Here is a 20258-nt window from a genome sequence, read left to right as displayed (position 1 = left end):
TAATATTTTAATTTAAATGTTTGTTTTGACCACAGGTATTGACATTCAAACACCGCTCTTGTGTCAACATGACAAGCATGTGTTTGACTTTGACATACGATATAATGAAGTTACAAGATTTTGAACGCATCTTAACGCTTGTGGCTCGAAATTCGAATTACGAATATAGAGGAAAGTTATTGGTGGTGATAATGAGAAGCTAGTGGGAATCAAAATTGACAAAATATTATTTTTATGTGCACTATAAAGAGATTTAGATACATTTAGTGCAATAAGGAAGCCTAGCGAACGCTAAACCTCTGCATTTGATGCAGCGCAGCGCTTGTAAAGCTACAAAGTGCAGATACGCATTGTGAGTATGAACGCGTTTGTAGGTATCGATGCAAACGCGCGAATTATATAGAAAGATCTTGGAATCTTATTATTATTTCATGTTTGTAATATTTTCGGTATGCTAGACTAATAGGTTGTAAAGAATAAAGAATATTTCATACTGCCAGGTGATTACTGATTAGGGTGCCTTGACAGTAGAAATTTTTTGCCATGTTGCCCATGGTAATCCGCACATAAATCCATATGTTAAAGCCAGTATTAAATCTCGTATCCATTAAATCTAATCCATCGGTAATTATTTAATCGATCACGAGGCAGGACTCGAACCCGCATCTCTCGAATCCGCAATATTGTGACGATGGAACAACCTTTATACATATAAATTTATAAAGCATTTGAATGCCATAAAACCCAAATATCAATTTCAATTATTTAATCGTTATAGGTGACTTAATTTCGTAGTAATCACGTAAAATTCTAGATGAAAGCAAAAAAAAAAAAACTCTGTCCACTTCAACATTTTACTCAATCTAAAAACAACTATAAAACTTAATTCAATCAACAGTTCTTCACTAAAATTTAATTGTTTCCCAAAAAAGGTTTGTCAATTACATTTTCAAGTGGCTGACAGTTTCATGCCGATTTCCCCGCATCTATAGTTTATTTCTCTCATTATGTATGGGATGCGTTCGTGCATTGGTGCGTTCATCCATTCATTAACATTGAACGCAACTGTAATATAGCCTTGTTTCTCTAAAATATCAACTACGAGACGGAACGGGCCGCGCAGTCGATTGCTGTTCATTGAGAAACAGCCATAGTTGAAGTTCATAATGCATAACCTGAAATTTAAATATTAATTATTATTTAGATGAAATTTTCTTGTAAATCAAAATAGTGTAAACGTTTAAGGAAACAAAAAAAAAATGAGCTACAACTTTTTTTGATCAGGTCAATTTTAGTTAACTTCTATATTAAGCGCGTTGAGAGTAATTATTGTACTCTCAAGGCCGCGTCATGGCAATACTATCACGTCATGAAGTAAGGCGACCATTTTGGTATCTTTGAATCTTGGCAAAGAAGTTTCACTTCTGACAAGTGTTATCAGTGTTTTTATGTTTAAAAAGTCGTAATAATATTTCTCTTACGTAATAGCTCCTGGTGGTATGTTGAGGTTTTCTAATGGTACTTTTAAATTGCTACTTAGTGCGGGTAGTTTTACAGGGCAGCCATTCTTCAAGCATATAACTACATCTGAAAGAAATATGTTTGTAAATTCTGGAAATATTGTTCCTTTAAAAACCGACGAAACTTATTTGAATTAATATTAAGGCTTTAGCATCGGATTTTAGAGAAAGATCAACCAAACTTTGGAAATATGAATTGTGATAACATAACATTTAGAGGAATGTAAGTCAACTTAATACTGGTCTTGAGAAGTGGATACACATTTCAAATGTTGTCTACATTTATAACTATTGATAATTTATTTAAGAATAATAAAAATTACAACATTCTCACCAGCAATAATACCGCTAGGTAACATCACATTCCTCACGACATACTCCTGTCCGCCCAATCCTTTCACCAGATATTTCTCCAACTCTTCATTTATCGCATGTACTGGGTAAGAATTCTTCGCTTTTTCTAGCACATCACTCGGCAAGCTATATTCATTGCTGTGGAATGCTCTCACTGCCTCATGGAGAGTCAGCAGCTGCAGGTAATCCAAGTTATTGTTCTCCCTGGACAAATACTTCGCAATGAAATCCTCTGAGAACACCTTGCTCAGCAATTTGTCATCGTAATAGCCCAAGGATGCAAGCTCTAGACACACTTTTGTCCATGGTAATGCTGTAGTATTCGCATTCAGGATAGGATTCTGGGATATTTGTTTGCGAATTTCATCCCATAGAATCCCTTCTGGCGTGAAATTGTTATTTGAAAGGCAGTTTATGAAGCCGAAGAGGATGTTTGTGCGCGCGTTTGATAGTGAATCTGGGTTGGACGCAGCTTCCTCGCATAGGTACTGGATAAGTCCTAGATGCGTGTGCGCCTGGAATTTGCAATTTCAGGATTGATGTCAAGAATTTAAGGTTGATATATTTTTATAAAGCGAAACTCCGTGTAGTTGAGGGTTTACCTCTTAAATGTCAGCAGTTCGACAAAAGTGGTGTGTGAAAAGAAAATCGGTTTTCCAATTTATTTGCCCTTTATTAACCATATCACCTATCTATATATGTATAATGGAAAACATTGCGGAGCAACAGGCCAAGTACCAATAAGCTAGTTGAAACATTTAATAATTAACCTAACGAAATTTTATCATAAGCTATGTCCTCTGCAAACAGATCGTAAAAAAATACAATACAAACTTACGATCCTAGACAGCACCCTAGCCACAAGCAGTCCTTTTTCAAACGGCACGTTATTATTGATCACATATCCAGCGATCGCATCCATCAGCTCCTGGTGATAATACTCCGGATGTTTCTCGAGAATTCTGCCCTTCAACCTCGCCGCAGTCCTCAAAACGTCTTCATACGATAAATTATTGATCCGCTTCGTTAAAATGTCACAGCAAATGTGGAGCAGCTGGACCCTAGTCGGGAAGGCTTTTTCCGTGCAATTTACGTCACAAAGTGACCATATGATCGACCTAGCTATTTGGGCATCGATCGCCTGATCGTGCAGAAGCAGTCCCGTGACAATATTGTTGATGCATCTATCAGGTAAGTCGTGCGAACACGCGTACATGAGCATGTCTCGTAACAGAGGAAGATCATCGTGGTCCAGCTCCAAAGGAAGGTGTATTTGGAAAGCTAGAGGTAGTGCTAGTTTGAGCGCATCAACTAAATGATTCTTCGTGTCAAAACGCGACAGAAGAAAGTCTAGGAACATAATTTGTCGGATGTTAAGCATGTTGATGTTGTACCGAACTAATTGTAAGAGAGTTTGTACGATTAGTGAGTCAACGGGGACGCGGAGGTAAGAGAGCACTTTTAAAGCCTCAATCGTTTCGCCAACTTCTAGCGAACGAACATGTTTTTTGAAGTTTTGACACAGAAGACTGAAACCAGGGTCCTTTATGAGCGCTTCTGGATCATTCCTGTAACAAATAATTTAAACTTATATTAAATCATTTTATCAATAAATGATAACTTATCTTAAATCCTTTTTTAAATAAATTTCTCATAGTGCATTTATAGTTTATACATTCCTGCCTATAGCGAGCGAAAAAACAAAGCGAATAATGAAGACGCATATGTAATCTGTCCATTCCCTATTCGTCTTGAGATTTGTGTGAGCAGTTTTTCGGACGTAATCGAAGACCTTAGCGTACTACTTACGAATTTGTTAACAGTTGTTCGCGACAACACTCGTATAAGAATGTTTCGTCGAGTTATGAGGCGAATGGCGAATACAACTGTATATATGACCAGCTGTGCACCTGAGCTTTGCCCTGTGAAAAATTGGTTGTACTACTTCAGAAACCTTTGTGGGCACAACACAGTGCTGATGATCATTACGAGTGACATGAGAAATTACAAAAAAAAGAGCTCAATATACCTGCTAGACCTCTGTAGCTCAAACAATGTGCGTAGAGCTTGCAGCATGTGCCTGTGTGTCAAGGAGCCCAAGTTATTTTGCACGGCCGCCAACACCTCCGCAGTGCTGGGCGCCGACTTGATGCTGTTCATCAGAACATCCGTTGGTCTGGTTATTGTTAGCTCTGATACTGAAAACATATTTGAAGGTTTGTAGAAAGTTAAGATGTTTATTTTTCTTATTTACAACTAGTTGCTCCGCGCGGTTTCACCCCCGTGGCTCCTTTCCTGTTGGTCGTAGCGTGATGATATATAGCCTATAGCCTTCCTCGATAAATGAGCTATCTAACACTGAAAGAATTTTTCAAATTGGACCAGTAGTTCCCGAGATTAGCGCATTCAAACAAACAAACAAACTCTTCAGCTTTATAATATTAGTATAGATATTGATTTTTCATTGATGGTAGGAACTTTAAAGAATAAAAGATATAAAGGTACTTTGAAAAATATACTTAAATTGGGGAATAAAAGAAAAAGAAGAATGGAAATGAGCAATGGAATATGCATGCAAAGTGAAAATAATTTGGAAAATCCAAAAGTGCACGCCTCATAATTTTTTTTTAATAAATATTTATTAATTATTATTTTTGTTTATTTAATAACAATTAAACCACATCGAATCAGACCCTGAAAAATGAAAGGGTTCTATTCCTGAGCATACTCAAGCGTAAGAGAAAAAAAAAGACTCGATTAGTAAAGTATTTCGGTCGCTATCGTGTTAACAAGAAAAAGGATCCGCACATACAGACACACGGACGTCCAAGACAGAACTTTTTTAAACTGTTTTTTAACTAGTTTAAATAACAAAAATTACATCAAAAATATCATGAACGTTAAAAATAGTGTTTTTTCTTAATATGTGTGTGTATGTATTATCTTACAAGTGCAATGTATGATACATAAAGACATTTTAAGTTTGAAAAATCAGATGTTTTGCGCGAAGTGACAGTAGTACCCACCTCAACGCTTCGCTTATGAGGCGTGCAATTGAACTCTAATTTGGAAATGATGTGACAAAATGCATGTTTATTTACAGACAAAGTAAAATAATCTATACTAACTGCTGGAGGAGAGACTTGATCGTATTGTAGAATTGCTGAGAGGTCGGTTCCTGAGGACATTCCTCCACACGCTTTTCAATAGTAATGTCATCTTAACTAAAATAATTTATAATTATTAAAAAGTATTTTCGAAATTTTATACAAAATAAATTATTTATTGCTCACTGTAGAAACTACTTCCGAACCATTGAATGGGTGTATCAAGAGTGAAGACAGAAATAAAACAAATACATATGTTTAGATGTCTTTTTGTAAGAAGATATAACAAATTATTTTCTAGTCCTTTGAGTAACATTTTCTTGAGATTACATTTTATTATAAAACTAAATCAAATACTGCTTAGAAGTATGTACAAAGTCTTTAATGTATCAATTTTAGTCATTAAAATAATATTTTTTTCTAGGTTATAGTTAATAATAATATCTAATAAAATATATGCCAGACAATATTGCGTCATAGCAAGCAAATAGCAATTAACGTAAAATTTCTTATTATATTTAGCAACAGAAGATATTGCAATTATTCCCTTTGCACAAGTATTTTATATTAATAATTATGTTCCAATTTTTTACCTGGCAGAGATAACAGTAGTTTTATATAATACTCTTTACAATAAACAAAGGCTGTTATAACACCAACTTAGTGTGCATAGTAATTCAACATATTAATTTTATTTATAACTAGCTAAAATATTTAAAAGAAAAATAAAATTTGAATCGAGACTCAAAAATTATTACTGTCATTTTACAAAACAAAACAGCTGATGTTCTCCTTTTTTTTTAATATTCTGTTTATGGCTGCGTTCAATTGAGCGTTCAATAGTCAATTTTGTGAATAAATTGATACTAGCTAAAATTTATAGATCTGCTTTGTAACTGAGCTTATTTCACGCATAAAATAATAAATAATTCATATTCTAAACGAATAATGATTCATTCCCCATAACTTTTATTTTCGAATTCTTTGCGTATTTTGAAAACGCCGAAAATCAATAAGCAGTTCTTTCAGGTTGTTTCACTATTGACTTAAGACATTTGACGTTGACATAGATGTCACAACAATACGCATTAAAGCAGTTCATGTTTATTACAATACAAAGTTTTTAAAAATATCTTACCTGCTAACCGATCATTTATTCATTAAAGGTATTTGAAGGCTTCACCGTAAAAATGGACGTAGAAACGATCGTAAGTACGCGGCAGGACAGAGAAATTTGTAAAACAATCATCACACCCGGCGATTACACTATCGTTCCATACGAAGATTCTCGATGTAAAATTATAGTGAGCGATGTAAAATGTACAAATGACGATGGCCCATGCACAATAGAACCAGAAAGCGTTATATTCGGTCCTGACTTCGATGGGACCGTCATAATCGGTGACACCGATTTCTTCCTAGACAAGGACGTTGAACTGATTTTACAGCAGATGTGCTGCGGCGAGACTTGTACCGCCAATATGATGTATAAAGATAAAAACGGCAAACTTGTTAAAGATATAACTTGCCAGATACATTTATCAGAGGTCACAGAAGAGCAGTTAATCAGTGATTGGAGTTGGAATCGGCTTTACGAGTCAGCTTTACATCACAAGGATAAAGGAGTGTCGTTAGTGCGGGCAGGAAGGATTGCAGATGCGTTCCGCAGGTTTAGCAAAGGGTTGAAGATGATTGTTGCTATAGAACCTATTGGTGAAAAGGATATTGAGGAGGACCAAGTAAAAGAACTGATTGATGTTAAGGTACCATATTACCTTTCAAATTTATAAATCTACTCTTATATTACAAAGCTGAAGAGTATTTTTGTTTGAACACGCTAATCACAGGAACTACTGGTCTGATTTGCAAAAATTCTTTTGGTGTTGGATAGCTCATCTAAGAAGGCTATAGGCCTTGTCTTATCATCACACTAAGACCAACAGGAGTGGAGCCACGCGGATGAAACTGCAAGATGCAGAGCTTAGTAATGCATAAAATACAATGCATGTTTCATTTGAAAACTGTAATTAACTTAATTTTTTTTTTTTTTTTTTTTTTTTTGGATATAACTGCGACCAGGCAATCTGTTTGGTAACAATTGGCCTTTATATTGTTTGGAACTCCGTCCGGGAACATGATATTGTTTCAAGGGGCTCGTCCAACGATTCCACCCTTGTAGTCCAGTGTTATATTTGTGGACAGGAGTGGAGCCACGCGGATGAAACTGCAAGATGCAGAGCTTAGTAATGCATAAAATACAATGCATGTTTCATTTGAAAACTGTAATTAACTTAATATTTATAAAAAGATGATTTTTAATAGACACTTATATTAATTTTCAGGTAAAGCTCTACAACAATTTAGCGCACTGCCAATTACAATTCGAGGAGTTTGAAGCAGCCAAAGAATTATGTGATAAAGCTCTAGACCATGATCCACAGAACTTAAAGTCAAGATACAGGCGATGTGTGGCTAACACAGGTCTTAAGTTGTATGAGGATGCTTGGGCAGACATACAGTTTGTATTGTCTGTGAATCCTGATGATAGAGATGCTCAAGCAAGAGCGGAACTCCTCAATCCGATAATTAACGGAATTAAAGCAGACTATAATAGAATGGTAAGGAGAATGTTTAATTTGTAATGTATTGCGCCTAAAGTTTATGTTTTGTATTATTTTAAAAGTTTTAAAAGTTTTATAGCATTCAAATTCTTTTAATGAGAAATTTTTTAAGAAGAAAAAATCTAACACAGGATTGATTTGATTAGATTTAGAGAGATTGAGTTCTTTATGTTTTGTACATTAGTGAGGGTATTTTGTAAATAATTTTGTGTATAAGCCATTTTAAGTGATTATAATGTTTGTACAAACAATGTGGAATCCTGTCTGTGAGTAAGATTTTTGAAATAGGTATTGTAAGACCGATGCATTTTTGTGTGCAATTCATTTATGTTATATAAAATAAATATTGTTTATATTTAGGTAGAAAAGACAGTATATTGTTTTATCTGTTGTCTAGTTTTTAAGTTTCATAAAAGATGATTGTTTGCAAAATTTCTGAGAATATAAAATTATTTTATGAAAATTTATGAAATAATCTCATATGGCCATAATATATTCATATCTATAAATCCTGAATGCATTTTTTTACATAAAGTTAATGATAAAATATCATACTTTACTAATTGCCAAATGAGTTTTCACAAGATAGAATCTTGATACATTATAATTTATAATATTTTATTGATACTTTATATTTTAACTGTATTATTTATACACATTATGTGTTTATAAGTATCTTATGTTATTATGGAGGAAGAACGAAAGACAAATGTAGAATTAATTACTCCTTGACACCACAGTTTACACTTTACATAATTAATGTCTTCAAAAACAATCTGGAAATGAATTAATGTTCTTTATTTTCTTAGCATATCATATTACTAATATAAGTAAAATAAGTCTGAACTTTTTGACACTCTTTATGTCGTTAAAACTGTGTATAAAATAAGTGTGGATGAAAATGTACGAAATAAAAGTCGTTCAATTAAAATAACATTTTATTCAATTCCCACAGTATGATAAAATATATATATGTAAGTACTTTTTATATTTTTTTTTATAAAAATTGAAGTATAAAAAATAATAACAACATCGGCTTATAACTATAAAAGGGAAAATTGTAATAATTTACATTGTATTCCATCAATGTAAATTATTACAATTTTTACTTATGGAGTAAAATTACAGGTAGGTAGAATTCTAATAGTATTTACGGTTTTATAAAAATATATGCGGTGGCATTTTATTTTAAAGTTAAAAATTTGTGACAGTATAATAATATGTAGGTAGTTATACAACATTAATAAATCTCACAATTATTTTAACAAAATTATTGTCATCATACAAAATACATAAATTCCACTTTGTGGTTTTTTGAAACAACACCTTCAAAAGACGTGTTTCGATAAATTGCTATTCTAGCTCAAAAGAGATTCAAATTTAGGAAGGTATTAACAAAATGGCGATCAACGAGACTAGAATGTTCCATAAATAATATTTCTACGCTTGTTTATCTCTAGAAAATCCCAAAGATGGCGCCAGTTGATTCGTAGCAGCGCCAACGAGTTGCCGCGTTAGCTGTAACAAACAAAATTAATTCTAAAGGCTGAATAAATGTTGATTTTGTATTTTTTTTTAACTCGTAAAAGTTAAAAAGAATCGGTTTCGTCTACGAACATAAAAGAAAAAGATGAATTTAAACTGAATGAGGGTAGATGACGTTTTGCTTTTAACACAAAAAATAATTCAAAATTAAGTGAAGAGTTAATAAGATGAAAGATTTATGATGAGTTTTACACTTACATGAGTTCGGATAACGTCTGCTACTCGATCGATTTGTTGACCAACATCGCGCATGTTGCCGCTGGCTCTGAAAATGAAAACAATATAAAAAAGAAGTAATTAAAATACATTTAAACATAATTAAGATAATTAAGATCTGCTTTTATTGATGTACTATAAAGAGACTAAGGTTTGTATAATTTTAATAAAATTTTAAATACGCAAGAGATTTTGAATTTTGATGCGGTTTTGTTACTTGCTACGGATTTTGTTAATTTTTCACGAAAATGCTACTAATCTAGTTTGGATGAAATTTTAATGTAATACACATTATACATAATATGTAGTACATGAGGTATAGAAATACATGATTTTTCCCGACACCCCAGTGTGTTCCGTCATACAATAAATAAACTTACCTTGTATAAGTCCAAAAACCGAGCAGCACGAGCGCTCCCACAGCAATAATCTGTCCCAGCGCGACCACAGTCTGCACCCCCAGCGTGGAGCCCACGAAGCTGAGCAGGAAGCCGAGCAGCGCCAGCGCGGCGAGCAGCGTGGGCGTGCCGACCATGCGGAACAGGTTCTTGCCTTCGTTGTGCGCGCGGTATTGCTCGTAGTTCTCTTCTAGCTCCTGGATTGTGTGTAGAGGGATTAAAAAATTATGTTTTGTTTTTAATTAGACATAGACATAGAAAAACATTTATTCACAATAATAACACATATTACAACAAGATTACAACTGACAATCATAACAACATAACACAGAACAATTGAAAAAAAAAATACACGAAACACAGATGATGATTTTATTTTACGTGACTTTTATATAACGATGATTATGAAAAACTTTTTATTGTTTGTAGTACGGGAATTGAATCTGGACGTTTTGAAAAATAAAAATAGTACTATTTTGGCCAAGGTATTAATAATACCGTATTATGGTGCATCTAAACAGTGCATGTTACTTTGATGTCTAAAATAAATTTAATGCACTATTTTTGATATCGAGCTTTAATTTCAGATTTTTCCATACTTCATATTACAGTCTATATGTACCTACATTGTTTGTTAAGCTAACTTAATTAGCCATCTAATCTAATTATTAAATTAAGTACCTATCGATACGTGAATTCATAAAACACATACCTACTCCTAGCGGATGTGTGTTTAGTGAAGAGATATAAGAATACATGCTGTGTTATGTGGTCAAAGGTTTTGTCACATAAAATATTCTAAATATTGGATTTTTTGTACAAAAAATGAATGAAAATCTACTATATAAAAATAAGTCGGGTTTTCCTTCCTGACGCTATAACTCCAGAATGCACGAACCGATTTCCACGGTTTTCTCAAACGAAACGAAAGGTCTCGGGCTCCGCGAGGTTTATAGCAAAGAAAAGGTGTCTCTGGTGGCGAAATGGGGTTCGCCCGGTTTGCTAGTTGCTTATAAAGATTACCTTAGTCAACTTCTCCATATACGTAGCTTCAAGGTCATCTCCGCCCATTTTCCTCTTACTATGGAAGGCATGTAGAGCCTTGTTCTTTGCTCGCTGGTGCTGTTCCTCCAGCCTGGTGGGATCCATGTAGGGCTGGTTCCCACCAACCACTTCTTCCATTAACGTTTCGTAAACGTCACGAGCGTCAGATACAGCGGATAGGTTGTTCGCTTCTGCTGTTGCCTGTGTATTTTTTATTTAAACTCAAAACTCAAACTCAAACATTTATTTATTCAATGAGACTTCTTCCAGAAGCACTTTTGAATCGTCATTACATTTTTAAATTTACCATATTTAATATCTACTTATACATATACGTATATATATTTAAAATTATATATGTAAGTAAGTACCTATGTTTATCAGCAATTTGATTTCTACAGCACAAGCGAAAAGCTTAGTATGGGATCAGATCGTGACGTGTAACGGAACGAAAAATGTCCCGAAATATTTATTTATTTAATAAGAAACACAGTTAAATAGTTATATTGCACAGGAATATATAGTATGTATTAAAAAAAATAATAGGAACGTGATAATAAAATGAAGAATTGAGTTATGAAGATACTTTTATCGTATGTACATGTAATTTCCAAAAATAACAAAAAAAATATACATAGGTAATAGGAAAAGGTCTCTTATGCCTATTGAAATATTTAAGCAAAACATCGACTATAAAAACATAATTTAATTTAATGTTTAACATAAGGAAATGCTTCATCGTTTGTATTAATTGGTGCAAATAACTTATACATTCGATATAACAATGGAAATATAAGATTACGGAAGAGTGAAAACCCAATATAAAATTGTAATAGTGCAGTATTTTACAATGTAATTTTCTAATAACTACCATTGCTAATTAATTTTGGTTATCTTTTCCCTATTATAAATATAATTAAATATTATAAATAATTAATATTATTTGATATTAATAATTATAATTTATATTATGTAATACATATTATAATAACATAGGTTCCCGGAAAAAAAATTCACGATCTGAATCTGTAGATGAAAAAATTTTAAAATTTTGATCTAGCAACACTAAATTTTCAGTTTTTATCTTACCGCTAATATACTTTTCGGTTGCGGCAAATCGTCCCCGTTGAAAATATTCATATACGCCTTGAAATAAAACAACAAGTCTTTCGCCTTTAACTCTTGGCCAGCAATCTTCTTCAACAGGAGGTTTTCTGGAGCTAACATCAATGGTACCAGCTCACGAAGTGATGTTTTGAAATCGGGGCTAATATCTGATAATTTAAGAATTTTGCAATTAAAATAAATATGATTAAAATGTAGAGACAATTTGTGTAGGTATAATCAATACTGACCATTGTCTCTACAATGTAGAATAATGATTTCGTTTTTATTTCTTTGTGTACGATTGAGCATAAAAGATAGACAGACAGGTATTTTCAATTTAGGTTTAGCTTTCATATAAAAAATCCAAAATTCTTGTAAATATCGATCGTGCATCATTCGATCCAGGTATAATTTTATAGGGATAAAGGACACAGTAAATTATAAACAATATTCATAACTACCCGCAAGTTTTCCATCAAATTTGGGGTTGGTGGCCACGTTCAGGCCAGGGTGTGGCATCAGGAAACAGGTCAGCTTCTCGAAGCACGCCGCGATGTGCCGTCTGATGGATTTCAATTCTTCGTGCTGGTCTTCGTGAACCTAATAACGATAAAAACTCTTTAAATACCCTATTTAATGTGAATAAAACTACTAAAACTGTCATTTTGCGTTGTTTTTTAGGAAAAATAAAGAAGAGTATGTACCTATCTAATTGAGTCCTTGTTTTTCGAAGAGAAAAATTGTGGGGTAGAAAGATTTCTAGGGCCTTCTTTATTTTATGCATTTTAATCGTATTTTTACGAAATAAAAGTATCAGAACGGACAAGAACTTAGTACCTAGTATTTTTTTAATGGTCTCCAGCACTGTTTTTACTACAACAAGCACTTCGTATTTAAAAACATGTCCTTTGCCACATGTTTTCAGGTATTTCTTACCTCTAGCCTCTTTTCAAGCAGTTCAGAACCACCTTTCGCACCATAAGCGTACTCGTAGGGAAAGCTCCAGTCCCTGACCAACAACTGCAACTGCTGAAATGGCTTGCCAGTAATGTTCTGCTGGGCTAGACGTCCGTAGTCTGTGAACAGCTGAAATTATAAAAAATAAGCATCTCAAATCATCAATAATTGGTAAAGGAGAGGATGGTCAGTAAATTTTCATGGCCAATAATCTAGAAGATCATCACTTGGTCAGAGTGGCCAATTATAAGGCGAAGAACTAGATGTTCTTATAAATTTGTAAAGTAAGCTGAGATTTAAGAAATGGACGATACTGTAATAGCATTTTTGAGTAACGTTTCATCAGTTGATCTGTAGAGAAAGCTTTATCACTATGGGTGGGTGGGTTCGAATCCCGTCTCCGGTTATTTTAATTTTCATTTCAATTAACTTGTATAAAAAATCAAATGCATATAATTATTATTAAAATAATGATGACCGCAGATAACCGTCCAGTTATTTATAAATTTCCTCCTACCTCGGTTTTTCGTAACAGAAATAGAGGTTCAATTTTCCTGTTATGTAAACAAAAGTTACAAACTTATGTGTATAATTTCTATTGAGAAAACTATTTTATTTGGCTATCGTACAATCGATTTACAAGATGTCTATATTCTAGAAGGTAAAAAAGGATGTACATTGCCTTGCAACTACCAGCTACCTGTAAATGCTGCAAGTCATCTTCTTCGATATTCTGCGATAAGTTATATATCTGTACAGAAGACAGCATGGTGGACAGTGCGAAGACTGTGGCATTGTCTTTAACTGTTGACTCGCTGTCGAATGTGCCTTGAGTATCCATTAGAAATATCACCACCTGGAGCAGAAGAGATTTTTTAATATTATACTTCTATGCATGCTATGCTACTTATTTCTAGGCATGTGAATAGACTATTGTGTTTGGATAAAAATCAATACGCCGTTTAATATTTTAAAGCGGATTTTTTTTGTTTCGATTTGTCTCAAAAACTACTTGATCGATGTTGAAAAAGGATATCTAGGATATTATTGAATTTAGGGAAGGCTATTACAAAAAAAACATTGCAAATTACGTGACAAAACCGCGTCTCATTCGACTTTTTCACTAAAGTTACCTTTTGACCATTGGCTAGGGTGGCAAAAAATGGTTGTGACCAGAGCAGCAAGCCTGTTGTGTCTCTGTCTGAGCCTCCTCGCCAGGAGAAGCCGCTGAGGGGAACATCCTCCGCGCCTAACCAGTCGCTGCCATCTTTTATATTGTACTAAAAAATAAAAAAAATCATCTTTTTATAAATTTCGAAAATTTTTGGACAATTTAGTTTCTGTTGAGACACATGATACTTAATTTACTGATTTTGATCGGTAGGCACCCAACTTACTTTAATAAATTGATTTTAACGTATATATTTAATATATAGCTTAAATAGAATCTGCACAAGAGATATCTCATATCTGATATCACATCGTCATCGAGCGTCCGCCCCGGATTGGCGTGAACTGTGAAGGACGCGGGTTCGAATCCCGCCTCGTGATTGTATTTTCTCTATTCTTTATTTTATTTAAGAGGTAGGAGATAGTTATCTATCAAATTTTTTAAAACTTTATTTTTATTTGTAAATATGTAGTTACTTATTATACATTAATATATACTTATCTTATATATAAAATTCTCGTGTCACAATGTTAGTCTGCATACTCCTCCGAAACGGGTGGACCGATTCTCATGAAATTTTCTGTGCATATCGGGTAAGTCTGAGAATCGGCCAACATCTATTTTTCATATGTACCACGGGCGAAGCCGGGGCGGACCGCTAGTATAATTATATAAATAACGTAATTAATTGATCCATAAATTACCGTTTGCTGAAGGTATCGAAGGAAGAAGTCCAATAAAAAGGATTTGCCCTTCCTAAAAGGACCGGCCACGGACAGGACCACGACCGCGCGGTCCTTGACATCATCTCGTAATAGCAGTTCCGACAGCATCTTCTCGTCAAGCTCGAAGGTGTGGTCAGGTGACGGCGTCACCACGCGTATACCATACCCGGATTTTAGACCTTCCATTTCTGAAAGAGAGAATAAATAGATATTTTTAATTGATTAATTGTTGTTTTATTCAATTAATTGACCGTAGCAGCAGGAGAATACATAGAGCAACAAAAATAACGATTAAATAATGTAAAATTAAAATTGAAAGATATTAAACTATATTAAAATTAATGAACTTGTCTAACAATTATGGCACAAAGCGTACTCTCAGTAATTTTCCAATCAATCTTTTAAATATTCTTATCACTATTTTATTCTATTTTTTTTAATTTTCAACTAACTACGTACTTACTTAAAAATTCAAATAGTAATGTAGGAATTGCAATTAGCGACCGTGCATGCGGACCACGTCCAACTAAGACGATAATTCCTAATTAATAATAATTAATAATTATTTAAGTAAATAGGCTGCAATGATATGGATAAATTTAAAAGAATTTTGTGGTGAAGGTTTGGTTAGATATTGCTAAACTAGCTTTTGCACTGGATTTTGTTTATTTATAAATTTTGTGTAATTTCTGTAGAAAAATTTAAAATATCAAAAAACATATTTTTATAAAGTAGGTACGTTTAATCGGCAGGTGGTCTCTATCTTCTGCGATTTATTAGGGTATCATATTTTAAGCTATCACCAATTTAATTAGTTTTGTGTTTCTTAAATAATAGGGTTTGTCCTCAAAATAGTAGATCTGTCACCAAAATGTAGTCACCAAACAATGCAAAATCAGTTCCACAATAAATCACCTAAAATCCTGAGATATAAGGTCTAGTACCAAATAAATGTTTTTGTATGTATTATAATAGGTGTGTCCTAATAAGTATTTAAGTAAACTAATTTAAAGAGATCACCAATTAGAGTTACTAGAAAATTGCATTAAGTTCAAATAAAAAATTAGGGTTGTCATCATCGTTTCAACCAAAAGATTCTGTTACTTAACTAGACTCCCAAGGTTCTAAATTTCCACTGGTAGTATAAATTATATTTAAATAAATTTTTTAGCAGAGTAGTAAATAAAACAATTACTTAAAGTCAAAATAATCAATATTTATTGTTTAAAATAATTACCACTGAACAATCAGCGCTGGTTTAAAATAGCTGGCTTATGGCTAGCAGAATAGTAGATAAAACACTTAATTAAAGTTAAAATAATCAATATTTATTCTTAAAAATAATAACCACTGAATAATCAGCTTGTCGCGCCAATTTGTCTCCGTCCCTTTGATCATTTTTTCATTAAAATTATAAATTGATGTATTAAATTGGTAACGAATACTATTAATTTAATATCTGAACGAAATAAAATGTTACTACTGTATTGGTAACAAAATATCAAATAAAAAGGAGTCGCAGTCAGGGATCGATAATCGATTTATTTGGTGACAGATCTACCATTCTGAGCACAGAGCTATTATTTAAGTAACAAAACTGTTATTATAAGAACGAAGTTTATATTCATGTAATGCAATATAATTTTATTGGTTATCGATCTCTTATTTTACACATATATTAACATCAATTTGATAATTCATACCTGGGAACAATTTTTGTTTATCTGAAAATATTCCGTGGTGATAGATCTATTTATTAGGTGATACAACTTGATGACAAATATAAATTTTGGTGATAGAAAATATAGTTCCCGATTTATTATAACTTCATGAAAAGAATAAAATGTATGCCATTCTAACCGAAAAATTTTCACAATAACTACGTAATTTTCCACAAAGCGTTGCTTCGTAATTTAATCCATACTAATATTATAAATGCGAAAGTAACTCTGTCTGTCTGTCTGTCTGTTACTCAATCACGCCTAAACTACTGAACCAATTTTCATGAAACTTGGTATGGAGATATTTTGATACCCGAGAAAGGACATAGGCTACTTCTTATCCCGGGAAAATGACGAAATCCCGGAAATCCCACGGGAATGGGAACTATGCGGGTTTTTCTTTGACTGAGCGGGCGAAGCCGCGGGCGGAAAGCTAGTGTAAGTATAAGCATTAAATTAAAAATTGTGTATCGAACCTTACCTATTCAAAAACCTATCCAATGTTCGAAAGTAAAAGTAAAAATACAGTAGGTAGGTACTTATTCTATTCATCCTACTCATCAAGATATTAATTACATACTGAGCGCGATTATCTCTAGAAATACATAGTTCCAAGATTAGCGAGTTCGCGCTAGTCGGATTTCAAATTGTTTCTTTTCAAATCAGGATTTCAGTTATCCCAATCTAGTAGTTATATTATCCCTAGGACCCTGTCTAAATTGCCCATCTATCGAAGATTGCTATAGATATCACTATCACTACATAGTATAAAACAAAGTCGCTTTCCCTGTCCCTATGTCCCTATGTCCCTTTGTACGCTTAAATCTTTGAAACTACGCAACGGATTTTGATGCGGTTTTTTTTAATAGATAGAGTGATTCAAGAGGAAGGTTTATATGTATAATAAGATCCATTAAGTAGTGGAGAAGTACTGTTATTTTTGAGGTTTCTAATGTGATGTCGTAAAAAATTACATTTATTCCGCTTACATTACAAACGCAGGCTGAACCCTACGAGTTTTATCAAAATAATGTACTAAGTATTATACACATTGAAAAGGTCTACAGAAAAGTCCGCGATGGTATATGTCTATCTCTTATGGATAACCCACAATAACTTTTTTTTGTCATTTACTTTTTACGACAAATAATGGCTAATTTTCGAAGCGATTTTAACCAATACAGCATTAATCCTTAACCAATTAAATACCATGGATACATTGTTCATTTAATATAGATCTATATGGCCCTTTACACCGTATGATTTAAGTGAATATTTTCGAAGATATTACAGTTTTAAAAATTGCAGGACGTAGCGTTTGCGGCCGCCCGGCTATGTATTTTATACCCGTGCGATGCCGGAGGCCGGAGCGGGCCGCTATATTTTTATACCTATACAACGTTCACAATTTTTCTGTAGTGTATTTAGTATCAGCATTGCACCCGTGCGAAGCCGGGGCGGGTCGCTAGTTATAATATAATATCAACATTCACCATCAATCATGATTATACCAATAGGAGTGGAACAGTGCTGGTAAACCGTAATGTTAGTGTGCAGTGCGATATTTAAATGTTTGTTTGTTACTCTTTCACGCCAAAACAATTGCCACCAACAGATTTTGATGGAATTTGGTCGTGTATTTTATGTACCAGAATAACACATTCTATCTGTGATAAAACATTAAGTTCCTAAGATAGAGAAATACTTGATTTTGCCTGCGGCTTCGTCTGCAGCTGCAGCCCTGCAGGTAAAACCGCGCGGCACATCTGCCTATCTTTATATCTTATAATAAAATTCTTAGTCACAGAGAAAACAACAACATACCTACCTAATGCTAACAAACTGCGTAGCGGGGATTAATTAAAGATTGACGTAAGTATATTGATACTCTGTTAAGTGAGACGAGGACATATTTTTTGGTATTCTTAAATAGTTTAAAAACATTGTCGTTTATGAAACACTGTTCTATTTATATTATGTGCATATTTTATTGATTCAAGAGCAGAGAGTAATGTAAATATAATTTGATAATAATATGAATAAATAAATAAAGTAAACGATTCAAATTCTGCATTGTTATTTGTTGTAGGTCGTTTACAAAACGTAGTTTTACGTTCACAATGCGTAGCAATTCACAATTGCTAAAAAAACTCATTTAATTAAGTACACAAATCATGATTAAAAAGGTTCCTATGTAGAGTTTTAACAATTACCTATATATTGTAAAGATATACCTATATACACATAGCATTTTAATTAATTAAAGACACTCCACTTACTGTTGTCATATAAACATGTATGATAAAAACAATTGAGCAAAATTCGTAATGTTTTTGTGCAAACGCGTCAGCTGTTTTCTAGCTGTATTGGTCAACTAAGCGAGGCCGGGTGATGTCATAAGGCGATGATATCATAGTTTCGTGTGAATATTTGATTTTATTTTTTTCTTACCGAAGTTTACTACAGTAAGGTCAATTTGATAGTAATAATAGAGCATTACGTTAGTTTGTTACATTTTGGATTAATTTCCTGGTACAGTATAAATAGTATATGGATAAAATTAGGTCGTCTATAGAAAACTGGTTCGCAGGTGTTCGCGCTACTCGTTTACTATCAAAGTCAAGTTCCACGGTCATAGCATGTACTTATAACTTACTATGTATGTAGAACGCTCACTAGCTGTGTCTCACGGTTTCTGTCGTTGAATCAGGGCTACGAATTTACTGATCATGCTCTATCTAGTAACTAATAAATATTAGTTACTTGCAATTTTATTTTTTTACAAAATCTACTGAGTTATAGGCACCCTACTACTTGCATGACTGTTGAAGCGTGAATTTGAATGAAGTGGTATGAGCTACTTTACTAGGGTGGTCCATTCATTCGCTTAGAAGCTTATGTTTTCATTCATAGTGTACCTACTTATGTACCTAGTAGTAAAGTCTGTAGGTATGTATGTATCATGCTTTTATCTTCGATGCATATATTAGCAGATGCCCCTTAGCTGTTGATTGAACTTTTATATTCAATTATCAAGAGAATAATTTATCTCTACCTTGGCCTTATGAAATGGTGTCTCTACAATCTAAAAATTTGCCTGCTCTTTTTAACTTAATCAAGCAAAAATATGTTTCTGTGATGTGTTATGTAGAAGTGTTTGTGTTATGTCATAGGTTCCTGTATTTTCTATTCATTTATTCTGAAATTCGTGTTCTAATATATCTTACAGGACAGGGAGCTTAATATCCGTACGGTCTCTATAATCTTAAGGGGCGATTACACCTAACGAGTACAGTGGCGAGTCAGTGTCCTCGGCCGAGTGCTCGGTTGGTATAAACACTTTAACGAGTGCTCGGCCGAGAAGAGCGGCGAGAGAGTCACTAGAATCCCGGGGACATTATATCCTCGTATCACAATGTTATACCAATTTTTATTAAATTTGATACCTTTGCTTATTTTTGCTGTGGCTTACACTACACACAATATATTTCATACTAAAAAAGGAATATGTAGGGTAAATAAATAAAACAATGCATTTAACGGAAGTAGAGTATATTGTCGATCTAATATTTACACACGGACCACGATTTTAACAAAAATTTAGTCTAACATTAAAATTTAAAACTATACTATGTTACTGAAATTGACGTCTTACAAAATGTTCCTGTATGTTCCCTTTCCTATGTTGTAAAACGTTTCGCTTTTACGTGCATTTACGTTTTAACATATTAAATTGTTTTACATCATAAGAATGAGACAATCAACCCCGCAG

The 20258-nt window shown here is 33.4% G+C and overlaps 3 protein-coding genes across 3 annotated transcripts; 1 reads left to right on the top strand and 2 right to left on the bottom strand.

Annotated features, from left to right (window-relative positions):
* Window positions 1-840: 840 nt before the first annotated feature.
* LOC149900906 (uncharacterized) lies at window positions 841-5765 on the bottom strand. Its single transcript, XM_090112659.1, has 7 exons — window positions 5575-5765; window positions 5003-5098; window positions 3904-4072; window positions 2713-3442; window positions 1855-2389; window positions 1482-1587; window positions 841-1175 (listed from the first exon to the last, which is right to left on the bottom strand). Exons 2-7 carry the CDS (start codon window positions 5091-5093, stop codon window positions 950-952), a joined length of 1857 nt encoding a protein of 618 aa, XP_089968785.1. The 5' UTR covers window positions 5094-5098; window positions 5575-5765; the 3' UTR covers window positions 841-949.
* Window positions 5766-6063: 298 nt separating this feature from the next.
* On the top strand, window positions 6064-8202 carry LOC149900905 (tetratricopeptide repeat protein 9C-like). Its single transcript, XM_090112442.1, has 2 exons — window positions 6064-6744; window positions 7324-8202. Exons 1-2 carry the CDS (start codon window positions 6172-6174, stop codon window positions 7621-7623), a joined length of 873 nt encoding a protein of 290 aa, XP_089968568.1. The 5' UTR covers window positions 6064-6171; the 3' UTR covers window positions 7624-8202.
* A 514-nt stretch (window positions 8203-8716) lies between these two features.
* LOC149900904 (atlastin-like) lies at window positions 8717-18863 on the bottom strand. Its single transcript, XM_090112585.1, has 11 exons — window positions 18766-18863; window positions 14745-14953; window positions 14003-14149; window positions 13570-13725; window positions 12849-12998; window positions 12374-12512; window positions 11895-12079; window positions 10785-11006; window positions 9744-9958; window positions 9346-9412; window positions 8717-9120 (listed from the first exon to the last, which is right to left on the bottom strand). The coding sequence occupies exons 2-11, from the start codon at window positions 14949-14951 to the stop codon at window positions 9043-9045; spliced, it is 1566 nt and encodes a 521-aa protein (XP_089968711.1). The 5' UTR covers window positions 14952-14953; window positions 18766-18863; the 3' UTR covers window positions 8717-9042.
* Window positions 18864-20258: the final 1395 nt, after the last annotated feature.

Source organism: Colias eurytheme, chromosome 18 (assembly GCF_061535395.1).
Source record: "Colias eurytheme isolate Ceu_HAF_F1 chromosome 18, ilColEury1 Martin Lab GWU primary, whole genome shotgun sequence".
NCBI lineage: Eukaryota > Metazoa > Arthropoda > Insecta > Lepidoptera > Pieridae > Colias > Colias eurytheme.
This window is presented reverse-complemented; position numbering and strand designations above follow the sequence as displayed.